This window comes from Castor canadensis, chromosome 10 (assembly GCF_047511655.1).
Source record: "Castor canadensis chromosome 10, mCasCan1.hap1v2, whole genome shotgun sequence".
NCBI lineage: Eukaryota > Metazoa > Chordata > Mammalia > Rodentia > Castoridae > Castor > Castor canadensis.
The window spans coordinates 16,450,265-16,467,530 of record NC_133395.1 but is presented as its reverse complement, the minus strand read 5'-3'; the positions used below and the strand labels follow the sequence as shown (position 1 = coordinate 16,467,530).

Sequence of the window (17,266 nt, the reverse complement as noted above, 5' to 3'; positions counted from 1 at the left end):
CATACTCTATTTTTTAGAAGAGTTTGAAATGACTTTGGTTAATTCTTTCTCAATGTTTGATAGAATGTACCAGTGAAGCCACTCTGTCCAAAGGTTTTTCTTTGTTGGAAGCTTGTTATTACTCACTCAGTGTCTAAGTGTTATAGGTTTTTTCCTAGCTCTGATTGCTGCATTGTCCAGTGATAGCAGATTGTACATCTAGGAAGGTAACCATTTCATCACAGTTATCTAATTTGTTGGTGTATCTATTATGTTACCACAAATTGGATCAGTTAAAACAATTACAATTCATTATCTCATAGGGCAGATCCTGGAAGTCTGAGGAGATCAGGCTCTTCTGGATGCTCAGAGGGAGAGATTATCTCATGTCTCAGCCCCAGTTTCTGGTGGATGGTATTGAGTAATCCTTGGTATTTCTGGCTTGTGGATGTCACATCCCTGCCTCTGAAGTGTTTTCTGAGTCTTTAAATGTGATTAAATTATATGCAGGTTAGTTTTTATGTTAAGCAATTTTAATTATAATTCTTTAACAACCAGTAATGTGTAAATAAGCTTAGTAGTAAGTTCATGGGAACTTAAAATGAAAGTATTACTCTAAGAAACTTTTCAGAGCTCTGGAATTTAATAAAATCCTTATAGCAACAAGGAGAGAGCTTAAGCAAGAAAAAGACTGCAAAGTTTAAGCTTAAAAAGCATTGCTAAATCTCATGTCTTAAGAAATTTAGAAAGATTGCAATCATACACAGTATTTTAAGACTCTTTCCACAATGGAATTGAAGCCAGGGATGAATAACAGAAAGAAAACTATAAAACTCACAAATATTTGTAAATTAAACAATATATTCTTATACAACCAGTAAGGTAAAGAAGAAATCACTAGAGAAATTAGAAATTACTTAGATGAATGAAAAACAAAAGCATAGCATGCCAAAACATATAGCCATAACTGCCTACGTTAAACGAGAAGAAAGATCCCAGACCAATAACCTAACCTATCTTTGTAAGGTTAGATAATAAAATTATGAATAGAACTGTCTCATGGTTTAATATGACTGCACATTACAAATTGTTGGAGATGGCTTCAACTCTTGCTCAAAAAACTTAGAATTTATTCTAGCTCAGTAATTCACTTACACTAACTTGTTTGTCTTTCAAAATAAAGATATGTTTATTTGTTTCAGTTATACTCTTAAATAGAAATAAGTACTGCCTAGGTATATATTCCCTGTATATAATACAGAGTTATAATGTTTATTCGATATTTTAAGAGACAGTCTTCTTTTACATTATCTACCATCAGGATTTGCTAATGTGAACTTTAGTGCATAAATATTGGCTCAGATTCAGAAGTCTTAAATGTATTATAGACCTGAAATGAATTGCTATTACAAAGCTAAGGATATGCTATGCTTCAAATCCTATTCATAAAACATAAGCATTATTTGCTTTAACCTTTTGACATACATGGCTAGCCAGGTAGACAAGCTTTTGTTCTGTTTTTTGTATTCTTTTTATACTACTTGCCATATTCTAATGTATTGTATCTTAAACTTCATAAAAACTACATCAACAAAACTGTGACATTTCCAACTAAAAGCTGAAGTATTTTTGTATTCTTTTATTTACTTTTCAGTTATTTTGTAAGAAGCCTTGATTATTAACTAAATGATAATATTAAATATAAATAATGATTTATGGACCATTCATCACACACAAACAGGACCAGAAGAGGTTAAAATAGACCTGTGCCCACTAAGTAATGAGTTCACACTGAAATCTCACTGAGTTGACTCACGCACTGTGTCTCTCTTTCTAATAGTGGGTTAATTGAATATGAGTCATTGACTGTTTTCTTTTTTCCTGCTGCTAATGCAAATTCTTCATAAAAGGTTATTAATAGTGATTAAAAACATGTAAAAGTTAAGTGAGAGGTTAATAGAATATAATGTCATGGTTGTAAATTTATCATTTTACACAAGTTTGTTTCCCTGTCAACTTTGAATATCTGTGATGTTACAGCAACCTTTTTCAAATGTAAACAAAAAATTCGCTTCACCAACTAAAAGAACAATTCCAACATTTTATTCCACACAAGAGATAATGCTCTTTATTGTTGCTAAAAGACTACAATTTCCTTCAATGAGAAATTTTTTTCTTGTAGTACACAAAATGTACATGTATTTGAGGTGTTATTCTCTTTCATACTTTAATTGTAAGTTTTTACAGGTCCTCTTTATGTTGGTTTTGTTAAATATACAAATATCCAACATTCCAGGCTTGATTGTTTTGCATATCGTCCAGAGACCTGATATGAATGATTTGGTGTCTGATGTTCATGAGATCCCAATCAGGCTACAGTCAGGCATGGTGGAATGAGTCTGTGATCCTAGCTATGAGGGAGGCCTAGATAGGAGGATCCCCATGAAGGTAGGTAGGTCTGGGCAAATATGTGAGACCCTATTTGAGAAATAACTAAAACACAAAACTTAAGCATTGCTTAAGTTGTAAAGTGCCTGCCTGCCAAGCGCAAGGCCTTGAGTTCAAAGTCCAGTACCACCAACAAAACAAAAAGAGCACATTTATGCTAGAATATTAGTAGGATATTACCCAGAGCAACTCACAAAATTACAAGTAGATAAAATACCTTGAGCTTTAATTAAAGTCACATTTTTCAAACATAAATAAAAAACAAAGATTAAGTGACTAAAATTAAAAATAGTGATAATCCAGATATTGACAAGGATATAGGAAACACTGGCTCTCTCACACATTACTAGTGGAAATGGAAAATGCGATGTAAACTGGAAAATTCTCAGCAATATCTTATAAGAGCAAGCCATTTGACTCAACATTTATTCTCCTGAGTACTTATCCTAGAGAAATGCAAACTTTGGTATTCTGTGTATATGAATACTCACAGAAGCTTTATTCCTAACAGCAAAGTACTAGAAACATTGTAGCTATCCTTCAGTAGGTGAGTAGTTCCTATGCTACATCCAAACAATGGAATGTTACTCAGCCATAAAGAGGAGTGAGCTGTTAATGCATGCAACAACTTGGATGGACCAAAAGGGTATTATGCCTACTAAAAAAAAGTTAACATTCTTGAAATGACAAAATCAGATAGATGAAAAATAGATTAGTGTCTGCCAGGTGACTGGGACAGGAGATAAGGTGGCTGTAACACATGAAACTTCTTGTATACTGATAGAATTGTTCTATGTGCTGATAACTGTGAGGGCTACGTAAGTGGTATAAAACTGCACCTAAAACTCTGTACAACACATTCACATACATGCACACCAATGCAAGTTAAAAAAAATAAAACTGAATAAACTCTATGGTTTGGTTAACAGCAATGCAATAATGTCAGTTTCTTCATCCTGATATTACTCTAAAGCTGTAAGATGTCACCACTGAGGGAATGTGAGTGGAAGGTACCCATGACTTTACCATCTCTTCAACTTGTTGTGAGCCTTTATTAGTTTCAAAATAAAAAGATTTTAAGAGAGTATAATTATAATTAGCATAATTCTAAAACAGAATTTTAGAGCTATTAAAAACAGAAACAGTTCTTTTACACACCTGGCATTTCAAACAACCTTCTTTTCAAAGGATTGCTTCCCAAAGTCTTCAGTTGGAAGAGAAGATTTTTTTTAAAAAATTTAAACCTGGAATGCAGTTGTGAAAGCTCCAAAACTGGTGTTTAAACATCAAAGCTTCAACTTTGATCCCCCTCCATCCATTTTCTTCTTCAAATACCTTTTCTTTGACCCAGAAGAATGTCATTTCCAAAAGTGCTCAGAGATCCGCACTTAACTTGAACAGAATTGTTCTTTTGGATTATTAAGGCTATTTAATTTTCTCTGTTGGTTGCTATCTTGAGTAGTAGATTCCTCTAAAATTTCAGGCTGAGAAAATTGAACTGGTCCCAACACAATTCAAAAAAAAAAAAGCAGAGCTTTGGAATTCATACAATCAATAGCTGTTGACAGCAAAATTAGAAGGGCACCAATCAAATGCTAAGATGTCCAAAAACATTTTGTTCTTTTTTTTCATTTGAGTCTCAATGTGGTCAAGAAATGGGGAAATGTAATAGAGAGGTTGATTCAAAAAGCACTCAATAGGTACCTAAACCATCAGAATACTCTACACAATGTGCACAAGTGCGGAGTGGGGAAGGTCATCCTGATGAACAGTGCCATCGAGACTATTGTACAGATCTCAAATTGCATCCCCAGTACTGACAAATGCTCCAGGTTTTATATTAGGAGCCTGAATGAGAAGAAGCAGTGTCATGTAAAAACAATGGTGAGGAAATAAAATCTCATGATCAAGGGATAAGGTAACTTTGTTGGCCTGAGATGAAGCAGTGAAACCCAAGAGAAAAGCATCTGATCAGGAGAAAAATTGCAAAGATATGGAAAGCAAAACTTTATAAAACAAAATCTTACAAGGGAAGGTGTGGAAGACTGCAACAGTGCCAAATTAGGAAAAGTATTCACAATAGCCAAGTTATGGAAACAGCCAAGATGCCCCACTACTGATGAATGGATCAAGAAAATGTGATATCTATACATAATGGAATTTTATGCAGCCATGAAGAAGAACGAAATGTTATCATTCGCCGGTAAATGGATGGAATTGGAGAACATCATTCTGAGTGAGGTTAGCCTGGCCCAAAAGACCAAAAATCGTATATTCTCTCTCATATGTGGACATTAGATCAAGGGCAAACACAGCAAGGGGACTGAACTTTGATCACAAGATAAAAGTGAGAGCACACAAGGGAGGGGTGAGGATAGGTAAGACACCTAAAAAATTAGCTAGCATTTGTTGCCCTTAACGCAGAGAAACTAAAGCAGATACCTTAAAGCAACTGAGGCCAATAAGAAAAGGGGACCAGGAACTAGAGAAAAGGGTAGATCAAAAAGAATTAACCTAGAAGGTAACACCCACGCACAGGAAATTAATGTGAGTCAACTCCCTGTTTAGCTATCCTTATCTCAACTAGCAAAAACTCTTGTTCCTTCCTATTATTGCTTATACTCTCTCTTCAACAAAATTAGAGATAAGGGAAAAATAGTTTCTGCTGGGTATGGAGGGGGTGGGGGGGAGAGGGAGGGGGTGGAGTGGGTGGTAAGGGAGGGAGTGGGGGTAGGGGGGAGAAATGACCCAAGCATTGTATGCACATATGAATAATAAAAAAAAAAGAATTTGAAAAGCCACATTATAGGCAACACAGAACTATTTCTTTCTGCATTATTTTGTGTGTGGGGAGGGAAACACGTGGATATAAGAAATTTTAAAAGCACTTCTCAATTATAGACAAAATGACATTTTCAATGAGAAGATGCTCATTTTCAATGAGAATGATAACATTAATTTGTCTTCAAAAGAAAGTCACCAGATTCTTCACTACTGTTCAACCTATTTGTTGTTTTTAAGTTTTAGAATTAATGACATCTAAGCCATTAAATACCTGTGTAAAAAATGTCAATTATATTTTTCTTCACTTCTTTGACTTAGGAGTAATCAATGTACTTTCTGCTATTGATCACGTTGATACTATTTTTTCCAAGACAACATTAAATTACCAAGAAGAGTAAAAATCATAAGGATATCATCTGGGCATGAAAATAAGATGGATTAATGGATAGAGGGCATGAGGACATAAATGAATGAAAATGTAAATTGCACAATCTTGGATATGACTATCTCCTATAAAGTCTTTGAACTTTTCTGTATGTTTGAAAATTCTCTGAAAAATTTTGGAAGAAAATGCAAACACCTCAAAAGGACAACTAGAAATCTCAAGTGCCTAAATAAATGGTTTCATTTCCTGAAATACTGTATTAAGATTGTTGTCCATGCACAATGTGAAATTAAGAGGAAATATTACAGAAACCAAAGCCCTGCACTAAGCATTTCCAAGTTTGGTTTCCAGGTAAAAGACAGGATATCAGGGAATAGCCATGTTAATTGAAAGTATCCATTTCTGTGAAAATACTTCTTATTGTCCCAAAGTTCCATTTGTGTTTTGCCTTACTGTGTCTGAATGTTCTTGTCAGGTGGATCCAATCATCTGTGGACCCAGGTCTGTCTGGTAAGGCCACAATACCCAAGAGGTCCAAATGATGCAGATAAAGTTCAGTCACACTTTTTTCTCAGATCTAGAACAGAGTTTCAGCAGAATGTATTCAGTTACATGACTAAAGCATCCAAATTATATAAAATCAACAAAATAAGTATAACTAATTTTACAGCTAGACATGAAAAGGGGCTGCCTGAATTTTTTCTATTGTTGGTCTGTACTGTTTAAAATATTCTTCTTCTTGAAGTGAATTAGAGTTTTAATGAGCCTAAAAATGTCTTCATTGGTTTAGAATTAATTAGGAACATCAGAATTCTTGTATATGGCAAAGAATATTTCACTGTCCTCTGAATTATTGCACAAATTCCTTACAATACTCACTGCATTTTCCACAAATTTTCCAGAACTATGCAGTTACAGAAAATGGAAAACGGTGAGTCAGTAGCTCCCTTCCTTCTAAGCAGACCTGGATCTCAGAAATCCCAGAAAAGGTGATATTGATCCTTTCAAAAAAGTTATGTACAATGGAATGATATCCACCGACTCCTTTAGAAAACAGGGTCAAGTAACCAGTTGGAAACTAGGCTAAAGGTGTCACATTAAACTTTAATAATACCTACATTTTTATGGGGCTTTTAACTTTGTAAATTGCTTTCCCATGCATTAGCTCACTTCATGTTCTATTCAATGAATCAGTGTCTACATTTTAGGGTTGAGTTACAGTGACATAGATATCAAAATGTTGACAGTGATCTCTCACAAAAATTGATTATTACATTGCTCAGTAGAAACATTTAATAGGAATTGACTGGCTTCAAGATCAAGAATTAAAATGGGTTAAGATTCTGCTACTTTGTTTAATCCTCTGCCCCACTGTTTGAGATTCATCATTGAGCCTCAAAAAATCATATTGCCTTTTTTTTTTAAAGAAAAAAAAGACTTCTTTTTCCTCCCTACTCTTTCTGAGTTTCTTTTTCTTTCCAATGTATCTGCAGGTCAGTCCCACCCCCGGGTGCATCCGTGCTCTCATGAAAATGCTGTACTGCCCCTACTGTCGAGGACTGCCCACAGTGAGACCCTGCAACAACTACTGCCTCAATGTCATGAAGGGCTGCCTAGCCAACCAGGCTGATCTCGACACAGAGTGGAACCTGTTCATAGGTAAGGAGCATGTAAACAGATTGGAGAACACCGTGTTTGTGATGCTCCATGGGCAGGTCAGAAGGTAGGATGACTTGTAAAGACAGCAAACAGTTTTTAGCAAACTGTCAGTGTTATTTTGCATTTTTCATCCTGCTTCTCATCCTGCAAAATGAGGCTGACTTGTACATTGTAAAGATACACAAGCCAGCTATATTCAATGAACAGATACCTGATGAAGATAAAAGTAATCTTGAAAAATTTCTGTAACCTTTCCAAAGAGGGAACAATTTAGAAAACAGTCTTGTGAGAAAACCAATTCACAGCACTGCTTTTTATTTGTATTACTTAAGCATAGTCACAGATTTTGGGAAAAGACTCCTTTCTTAGACTTCTAAGATGAAAATAGCTCAATATTTTGGCAAAAAATATGCAAATTTTGTCTCTCATTCTGAAGAAAAGGAGGTTCCAAGCACCCAAGCATGAAACAGCCTTCTAGTCTGCAGAAGGTAGCAGGGAAGGAGGTGGGGAGAATGCAGAGAAAGGCCAGTGAATCATGGCTGTGTTCTTAGGTGGCAAAAATCATTCAGGTGGCTGGCTGCCCAAAGATATTTCCCAAATAGCTATCCAAGGATAAAAGGACAACTTTTATAGGCAGGCTTCTCCCAGGAAAATACACAGGCCTTGAAAGAGTAAATGCATTTTCTTCCCGTTCTGTCAGATGGCCTTCAAATAAAAGTATTTTCAATCATGTTTACTGTAATTACAGAGTGATAAGCAAAGAGGTGAAAACAGCAGCAGTATTCTTCATCCTCCAAAGGCCTTCATCATTTATGCAAACCTCAAAACAGAATGCACAATGCCAATCTGACATTGCAGATTGGGGTGGGATAGGAAAATAATCTAAGATGTGTTAGAGTTCAGAGAAACTGAAGCTCACTGTGCAAGGTGTGTTAAGGTTACAGACATTTAGCTTTGGCAATGAAATCCATTGGCCAACTCAATATTTTGATTAAGAAGCCAGTGAAAATGGTCCTGTAATTAAAAAGAAAAAAAAGATTTTAGAGAGGGTAGACTAAACTGGAAGTCATCTAATAAATTCACAGAATCATACCAGAGAGAATAAATTGAAGTTCTGTTCTTTTTCCATTCAGTGTGAGGACCAAAATAACCTGTTTTGTAGGATCATAGTTTCTTCATTTAAAAAATAAGGGTGCTTTTAAAAAGTTAATATTTAAGATACTCTTCTAACTCCACAACGACATGATTCTTTGCTAATATTTTTGTTCTTTCCTAAGATTTGGAGGCAGATATGAATAAAAATAAAAATAAACTATTTTCTGCAATGTAAGATTTAGGTTAATTTTGACAAAGACATCTACCCAGGTCTAGTAAAAATGTAACCTCACCAAAAATCTAAAAAGATTGGCATATTTAAACCTTACAGCATCCCTTGGAGTTATCTAGATCATTTCATTTTATGTCTGAAATTTCCCTGACCCTATTAATGAAAATGAGTAAGTGGATAGTGTTGTGTAGACTATGGCATGATTAAGGATGAGAATGTGGGCTTTCTAACTTGTAAGAGCAACAGTGACTTCTTAACTGACTTTCTTTCCTTCAATGTTCATTGGCTATTTTACCATTACAAGTCCTTATACTTTCAAACAGTTGAGTTTCTAGGTGTCATTTTGATGTGAAATTGAATGTCTGAAGGATGATTTGATTTAAAAACTAAAATATGAACCTACCATATGTTGGTTTATTTTAATGAAAGATGGAATTGATGGTTAATCCTCCTTGAATTTATTTCAAATGTTTTCTGCTTTTTTAATTAGTCCTAGTTGTGTCTGAGAAAATTCTTCCAGTTTTCTTTCTCTTGGTCTCACTATGGCATTGGGAACTGATCACCAACATAGGGTTGTAGAGCATAGTATATTCTTGCAAATACTTGTCTTGGTGCGTAATATTAGTTTACACATTTATTATAAGAATTAGTCAAAAGTGCCAACCCTGGATCCGGAGGTGTGACTCAAGAGGTCATAGTGCCTGCATTGTAAGAGCAAAGCCCTGAGTTCAAATCCATCCTATTCTCCATTCCAAAAAAAAATGTGCCAACCCCATTTTCTACTCAGATCAAACCAGGATGATAATGTTACAATGTTCATGAATGCACCACCATACATATCAGTGAAAAATTGGCAATCTACCAAATATTATATGTAATAGCCTCTCTCTGGTTAGCACTTGCAGTCCATCACTTGCAGGCCCATGGTGTCTCTTCATCAAACCCTGATGTTACTGTCAATTGCATATGCCATCTCTGTCTGCTTCCTTCACATAGCTAGTTATACTTCTTAAGGATTTTTTCTTTAATTATTATGTGCTCATTGGAAATGTTAACAGTGCAATCTGCTGTCGGTAAAAATGAGTCAAATCTGTGGCACATCATCATGATCTTTACAATGTTAAGAATTAAGCAAGGGCTGGCAGTAAGAGTGCCTACCTAGCAAGCCTGAGTCCCAGAATTCAAACCCCAGTGCCACCCCACATTCTAAAAAATGAATTAAGTAAAGGAGATTAGTAACTATTTAGAATTCAGCTGGTATCCAGATCATGTCAAAATAAAGGCAGTTCAGGTATAAGGTGAAACGTTTTTAAGTCTTCAAGTAAAAGCCCCAGTGGTTTTCCATCCAAATCTAAGGCTCTGTACTTGTGTTACTATTGCTGTTTTCATTTAATCTTAGAAAAAGAAAATCAGGATGCCTTTTGTAGTCCTCTTCTGACAAGTTTAACTCTGAGCCCTGTACAGAGGTAGTACTCCATTTTTTGGAAAAGTTGCTGACAACTTTGAAGGAATTGCTACTAGACCCATTTTAAACATTCAAAAGCCTCTATTCCCCTCTGGCAGGTGCCCTCACCTGCTTTCTAGCATGTTGATTCCCCACTGCAAAGCATACACTGGCTTCCATTAGCTGACAAGTCAAATGCATGGGTGAGCTGGTGGTGCCCTACCCCAGAGCTAGGCAGGATCTGAAGGAACATGAGAGGAGGTTTTAGCCAGTTCTCACTATTAGAAACTGTGCAGTAGGAGAAAAACCTAATTTGAGGCACTGACAATCTGGTTAGGCACTTACCCCAGGTGTTCCTTGTATATTCATATTCAACTTTTCCCACTCCAGTTTTTGAATGTGGCCCAAATCAAAATGATTTTCTTGAAAAATGCTCACACTAAATTAAAATTTTGTAAAGGGAAACAATTTGTGAAGAACTCATTTTATTAATGTCCTGCAGTTATTTTGAGTGTTTGGCAGTGATGCCAACATTGCACAGGTAAAAATTGTTCTGTTGATAAGATGCCATGTTGCAGATTACACCTAGCTCATGAACACAAAAGTGAAGGCTGAAATTACATGTATATGGCTCTAATAAATCTTGCATCTACTTTAAAATCAAGGATATGTTGGATAGCCTCCTCCAAACATCTGGTACCTTCTAAGGTTTTATTGAGTATGAGATCCAGAGACAGATTTTAAAATGAGGCTGCTGGTATGGGAAGGGAAAGATTGGTGAAATAAAAGACAGAGAATCTATCACATTCTATAAATATTTTTATCAATAAAATGATATAGAATGTTCCCTATGGCAAGTATAAATATAAGGCCTTAGAGGTATTTTTTGCTCCAATTATATTATCTAAATTTTTAGGCCATTCCGGTTAGTAAGACTATAATTACCTTCATATTAATTCAATTTACTTCATTAAGTAAGCTATATATATACTTTTGTGCTCAGGAAATTTCACATAATTAAATAAATTGTGATAAAAAGTGTCAGAACAGTTCAGGAAGCTAGGTGTTCTCTAAACAGGGTCATTTAATTCAGTCAAGGGGTTCAAAAAAGCTCTAACTTGCTAAGTGCAGAATAAAATAGTAAATATGGCTGAATCAAATTAGCATTGCCATACATAAATGATATTGAAAAGCCACAGCATATGTGACTGTTATATCATCCAAATATACTCAAGTTCTTATGGCAATTTTAAGAGGTCTAGAATGATTTGTCAATGGTTCTTAAAATGCTCAATTGTTTTTATTTTGACATTTTCTATGATCAAATCTCACTATCACCACTGCCACTGACTTGAAATAATAGATTTGGAGAATTTGTGTTAGTTCATCAAGAAAATGTTGAGTTCTCTGATTCAGATATGCTCTCCAATGAGTGAAAAAATCCAGTAGGAAGATTGTATTTTCATTTAGGCCTTCAACACTTAAAGACAGACAAACCAATGAGATCAATCGAACTGACCAATGTTTAAGTTTCAAGACATCCCAAAAGCAGAAGTGGGCATAAGACTATCAAACATAAAACCCAGGTTGAATAGTATATCTGGGCCAGGCCACTTATTCTTCCATTAATTGACATCTTTACCACCAAAGGCCCACTATGGACCTTGCTTTGGCTTAAACATGGTGAGAGAGCAGAAGGCACATAAGACCCTTGCTTGATAAGAACAATATCTGTTCTTGGAGTGAAATAAATGGAAACAAATAGAGAATTGGAAAGGAATATAGAAAGAAGCTATTCTATTTTACTTTGTAGGTCTACTCTTTTAATGGAAGTCTAAGTAATCCAGTAATTTAAAAACCACTTATCCTTGTTGTTTTGCACTCTATGACAGCAGAGATGGCAGAAACAAATCAGATAATGAATCTAGGCCTTCCATTGTGACAGTTGCTATCAAGTTGTAAATTAGAGGCAGCTGCAAGGAAGCTGTGTTAGGTCAGTGAACTGACTGGGGTCATGTAACAAATGGCGACTTTGGTACACAAATGACTTTCATAGAATCTATGAAAATTGTCTTCAAAGTAATTCACATTCACTACTTTGTGTTTAAGAAAAGTGATATTAGATAAACCTTATTTGAAATTAGAAGATAAATACTTATTGTCCATAGCAAATAAACTTGGGTTTTCTTTTTATAAAATGTGCAAGACTGTATTATGTTACATTTCAAAGGGATATAAGATAAACATGAGAAACTATTTCGAGCATTTGTATAAAATACCACTCTTCCAGAGACTTTCTCAAGCATGAAATTCTGTAACATAAATCTGATAAGAAATTTTTTAGTTACAAAGAATTCCATAGTAAGAATGATGTGCCCCTGGCTGATATATCCTGAAATGCTACATTTTAAAAAGCTCTAGATCCTATGCCTAGAAAATTATTTCCTTTAGACCAAAGAAAAAGAAAAACATGAGAACCATCTTTAGCAACCAGTTTTTAAGGCTGGTCCATCTCTACTCATTATAAATATAAAAATAACATAGTCCAGAAACACAGCTCTTAAATTGAAGAACAAAAGCCAAAGCAATTATTTTGAACCCTGGTGTCATTGTTAGTCAGAGAACTTGATTTTGCCTCCTGAATTCCTAAAAGCATCAAGAAAGATTACAAAAAAACCAAAAAACCAAACACTGATTTTATATCAGTTGAAATCTAAAATCATCTCGCCCTCTATCTTATCTTCTTTTTACAGTCATTGATTCAATATTTCTCATTTCCTGTGGACATTTAAGGTATGTTTTGTTCTCTCTGTATTACTGGGAACATGCATAAGCAATACTAACTACTCACTGGAAAAAAAAAAAAAAAGAAAGACTTGGCTGATACCCAGCAGCTTTCCACTGGCTGCATTTGTTATCAATTACCTAAATTTAAAGAATGGTTTATTTCTGAACCCTGCATATGTGGAAGTACCTTTATGTGGTGCAATGGGTTAATGCTTTAAGGATGACACAATGCATGGGGATATTCAGCATATCTAGAGGCAAGCATTTCTTAACCTCTGAACACTTACTAATGTTGATTTTGAGGCAACTGAAAGGACATACACCACTGCATTTTCTGTTCTGAATCAAGCATTTTCCAATGGATCAAAGCAGGCAATGTAAATCAAACCTACAACTACTTGATGGAATAGTCAAGTAGTCATTCTAGAATGTGCCTGTGTGTGTGTGTGTGTGTGTGTGTGTGTGTGTGCATGTGTGTTTCCTTTATTCCCAATCCCAATTCTTGTTCATTCATTTATTTCTAATCTTACGTACCCAACTTCTATACAATTTATACTTGTAATTGTTCCAATTCCTATTTACTAATTACTACAGATTTGATACTCTAAACTAGATTTGCAAGATGGGATTCGTCGTATAATATAATGTGACATCAACCAACGAACTGAAGTGAAGCATACCTATTTTTGTAAGAATAGCATTCATTAGGATACAAGATGTAATAAGACATTTATTAAAATACCTCCAAAACTCTCCAAATTTCTTTGAGATGCAACAGCAGAAGGATTTAGTTTGCCAAGAGAAAGCAGAACACATTCAAAGTGTTCAAAGTTGCCAGAGAATTGCCTTTGCATTTGGTAATTTTTCATTTTGATTTTAGTTTACACCTCAATTTTAGTATTCTCTATAGACAAACAATTTCATTAGATAATTATATCAAAAGCTACTTGTTCTTAGTAATTGACATTTGATTTTAGTAACATATTATCATACTCCTTGTCATTTTTCTCCAGTTAAAACTATAAAACAAGTGTTTGGCTTTTGACACGTTAAGAGAAAACAAGATGCTTGATTCTTTACAATGGAAATAAAATAGATTCCAGTAGGCCCAGAAGCCCAGGCAAAAACCAAACACTATAAACATTAGCCCAGTCAGTGACATCCTTAGCAATTCCAACTTCAGGAACAATAGGACCAGGTGGTAAAGAAATTGTGTGGTAGAAACTAGAAAGTAAGAAATAGAATAGAGCTAAGTAAGTAGATTGTTAAAGAAAACATTAAACCACATAGCTATTCATAAATAAAAAACTTAGAGCAAGTCCCATGGCCATCATAACCATGAAGTCCTTCATGTGGTGACCAATTTAATAGAATAAGGGAGCAGGATGCCTCCTGAGGCATTTAGATCGCTCTAAAAGTCCTGATTAGCAGCTAAATGAAAACCCTTAGTTACCAAATGATACATTGTGTGATGATGAATTCCTTATAAAAACAAATGATAATATTAAATGATGGTGCTTGGGCATCTTTGCCTGTAAATATAACATTTATATTTTTTCTCTAGCTGCTCTAAAAACTCCTTTAATTCATGATTATCTCAAGAGTGGAGGTGGTGATTATGTCTTCACATTTGAATCATTTTTGAAATGAGTGTTCATATTCCTCAGGCTTGTTTCTTTTGCAGTTACAACAGTGACTTTTTAAACATCTTTCTTTCTTTATCTTGTTGCTTTGTGACTTCTTTTGTTCATAAACAACCAAGAAACCAGGGTGAAAACCAGATTGAAAGAGGTGACCGCAGTGAATTATTCTGATGGTCCGAGAGGTTTCCATTTGTTGCTTTAAATGGTGAAGGGGGTATACATATCCATGGGAGTAATTTAAACTTTTGAAAACTGTCCTGTATTTGAAAATATTGAACATATAATTCATTTCAAAATATTTTACCTATAGATATTTCATCAAATAGCCAAGACAGGATGAAAATACCACATGGATACTCCTTTTCCTTCAAATAATAGCCTATATATAAATCCACATGAAAAAGAAGATGTACTCAATTTTGTCTTTGAATGGGTTTAAGTTAATCTTATGTTAAAAATTTCCTTTACTTCACCTCAAAGATGTACCTATCAGAATGAACAATGAAAGTAAGCAGTTGAATCTATGGCGTACCCAGAACAGGGAGACATCATATTTTATTCTGTGAGGGGCAGAAATCTAGAAAGTTAACACTGGTAATCAAATATGAAATAAGCCTGTGAATAATCACCACTAAAACCTCAGTGCTCAGAAAATTAACTGATTTAATGCGGGATAGAAGGGCTACTTTGGGAGGAGTGAATAAGGCACCAAATATGAGAGTTTTACAAGCAGCAATCCTTATCTGCCCCCTCACACACACCTGGCCTCCCCCTGTTGAATTACCAAACCTAATGTGCTTTTCAGACTGCTCCTGCCTTATACTGGCTCTGTATCTATCTCTCCTACAGTTTCATACCTACTTAAAGAAGTTAGTTCTCCTTTCACACTTCCCTCTCCCACTGATACCCACTCCTAAATAAGACCTGTATATTTCTTTCATTCATTTTTTTAACATCTGGACTTCACATATGAGAGAGAACATGCAATACTTTTCTTTCTCAGTATGGCTTATTTCTCTTAACCTAAGGATCTCTAGTTCTATTCATTTCCTTGCAAAAAGACATAATTTCATTCTTCTTTATAACTGAGTAATACTCCATTGTGTATACCATATTTTCTTTATCCATTCATCAGTTGATGGACACATAGGCTTATTCTATATTTGGGCTATCATGAACAGTGCACCAATAAACATGTGTGTGTAGGTATCTCTATTATATGTTGACTTACATTCCTTCAGATACATGCCCAAAAGTGGTATAGCAGAATCATATGATAGACCTATCTTTAGTGTTTGAAGGAATTCTCCATTCTGATTTCCATACTGGCTGCACTAATTTAAATTCCCACAGACAGTGCATAAGGATTCCTCTCCTCCCATCCCAGCCCCAACTCACCCCATCCTCACCAACATTTGTTATTGTCTGTTTTCTGATGAAAGCCATTCTGACTGGGGTGAGATGACGTTTAGGTTTATATTTCCTTTATGGCTAAGGGTGTTGAGTGAACATTACTTCACGTGTTTATTATCCATTTTTACTACTACTTTAGAAAACTATTCATTTTCCCTTTTATTAATTGGGTTATTTGTTCTTTTTGTGTTTATTTTTTGAGCTCTTTATGTGTTCTGTATTTAATCCTTTATCCAGTGAATAACTGGCAAAGATTTTCTCCCATTCTGTAGGTTTTCTTTTGATTCTGGTAATTGTTTTCTTCATTGTACAGAAGCTTTTTAATTTGATACAATCCATTTCTTAATTCTTGTTGTTTTCTGAGCAATTGGTGTTCTATTCAGAAAAGCATTACCTATGCCTATGTCTTCAAAGGTTTTCCCTTTGCTTTCCTCTATCACTTAAGACCCAATTAAGTTTCTGGTCTTATATTGAGATCATTTGGAACTGATTTTTGTATAGAGTGAGAGACAGGGGGTCTAGTTTCAGTCTTTCACATGTGGATATCCAGTTTTCCAAGCCTGTTTGTTAAGAGACTACCTTTTCTCCAATATAGGTTTTTGAAACCTTTGTCAAATATCAGATGGCTATAGCTGTGAGCTGATTTTTGGATCTTCTATTCTATTCCAACATCTGGTTTTTTTTGCCAATACCATGCTGTCTTTGCTATTATGACTTTGTAATATAATTTGATCTCAAGTATTGTGCTACCTCCAGCATTGCTCTTTTTTGCTCAGGATTGTTTTGGCTATTCTGGATCTTTTGTGTTTCCAAGTGAATTTTAGGATTATTTTCCTATTTCTGTGAAGAATGTCATTGGAATTTTGACATTGTATACTGTTTAGGGTAGTATAACTAATTTCACAATATTATTTCTACCAATCCATGAACATGGGAAGTCTTTCCATCTTCCATGTCTTTTTTCAGTGTTTTATAGTTTTCATTGTATAGGTCTTACTTCCTTAGGTTTATTCCTAGGTATTCAGTTTTTAAAAGGCTAGTGTGAATGGTATTATTTTCCTGATTTCTTCTCAAACCGTTCCTTATTAATATTCATAAAAGCTATTGATTTTTTTAAATGTTGATTTTTGTATGTTGCTACTTTAAGGAGAAGGAGAGAGTGAATATGGTTGAAGTACTTTATAACCGTTTATGAAAATGGAGCTAGGAAAACCTGTGGAAATTGTTTTAAGAAGGGCAGGTAGATGAGGAGGAGGGATAGAAGGGGGGATGAATTTGATGGAGGTATATTGTACACAAGTGTGGAAGTATCAAAATAAAACCCATTTGTACAACTAATATATGCTAATAAAAACAAGAACACTCAAACACTGCTGATATGAACATAAAATGGCACC

The 17,266-nt window shown here is 34.9% G+C and overlaps 1 protein-coding gene across 4 annotated transcripts in view; it reads left to right on the top strand.

Moving 5' to 3' along the window:
- Positions 1-17,266, top strand: part of Gpc6 (glypican 6) — a 1,113,645-nt gene that overhangs the window by 744,170 nt on the left and 352,209 nt on the right. For all 4 annotated transcript variants that reach the window (XM_074043143.1, XM_074043144.1, XM_074043145.1 and 1 more), the window contains one exon: positions 7,090-7,255. In XM_074043143.1, coding sequence (XP_073899244.1) covers positions 7,090-7,255 — 166 coding nt within the window. The remainder of the gene's footprint in view (positions 1-7,089; positions 7,256-17,266) is intronic.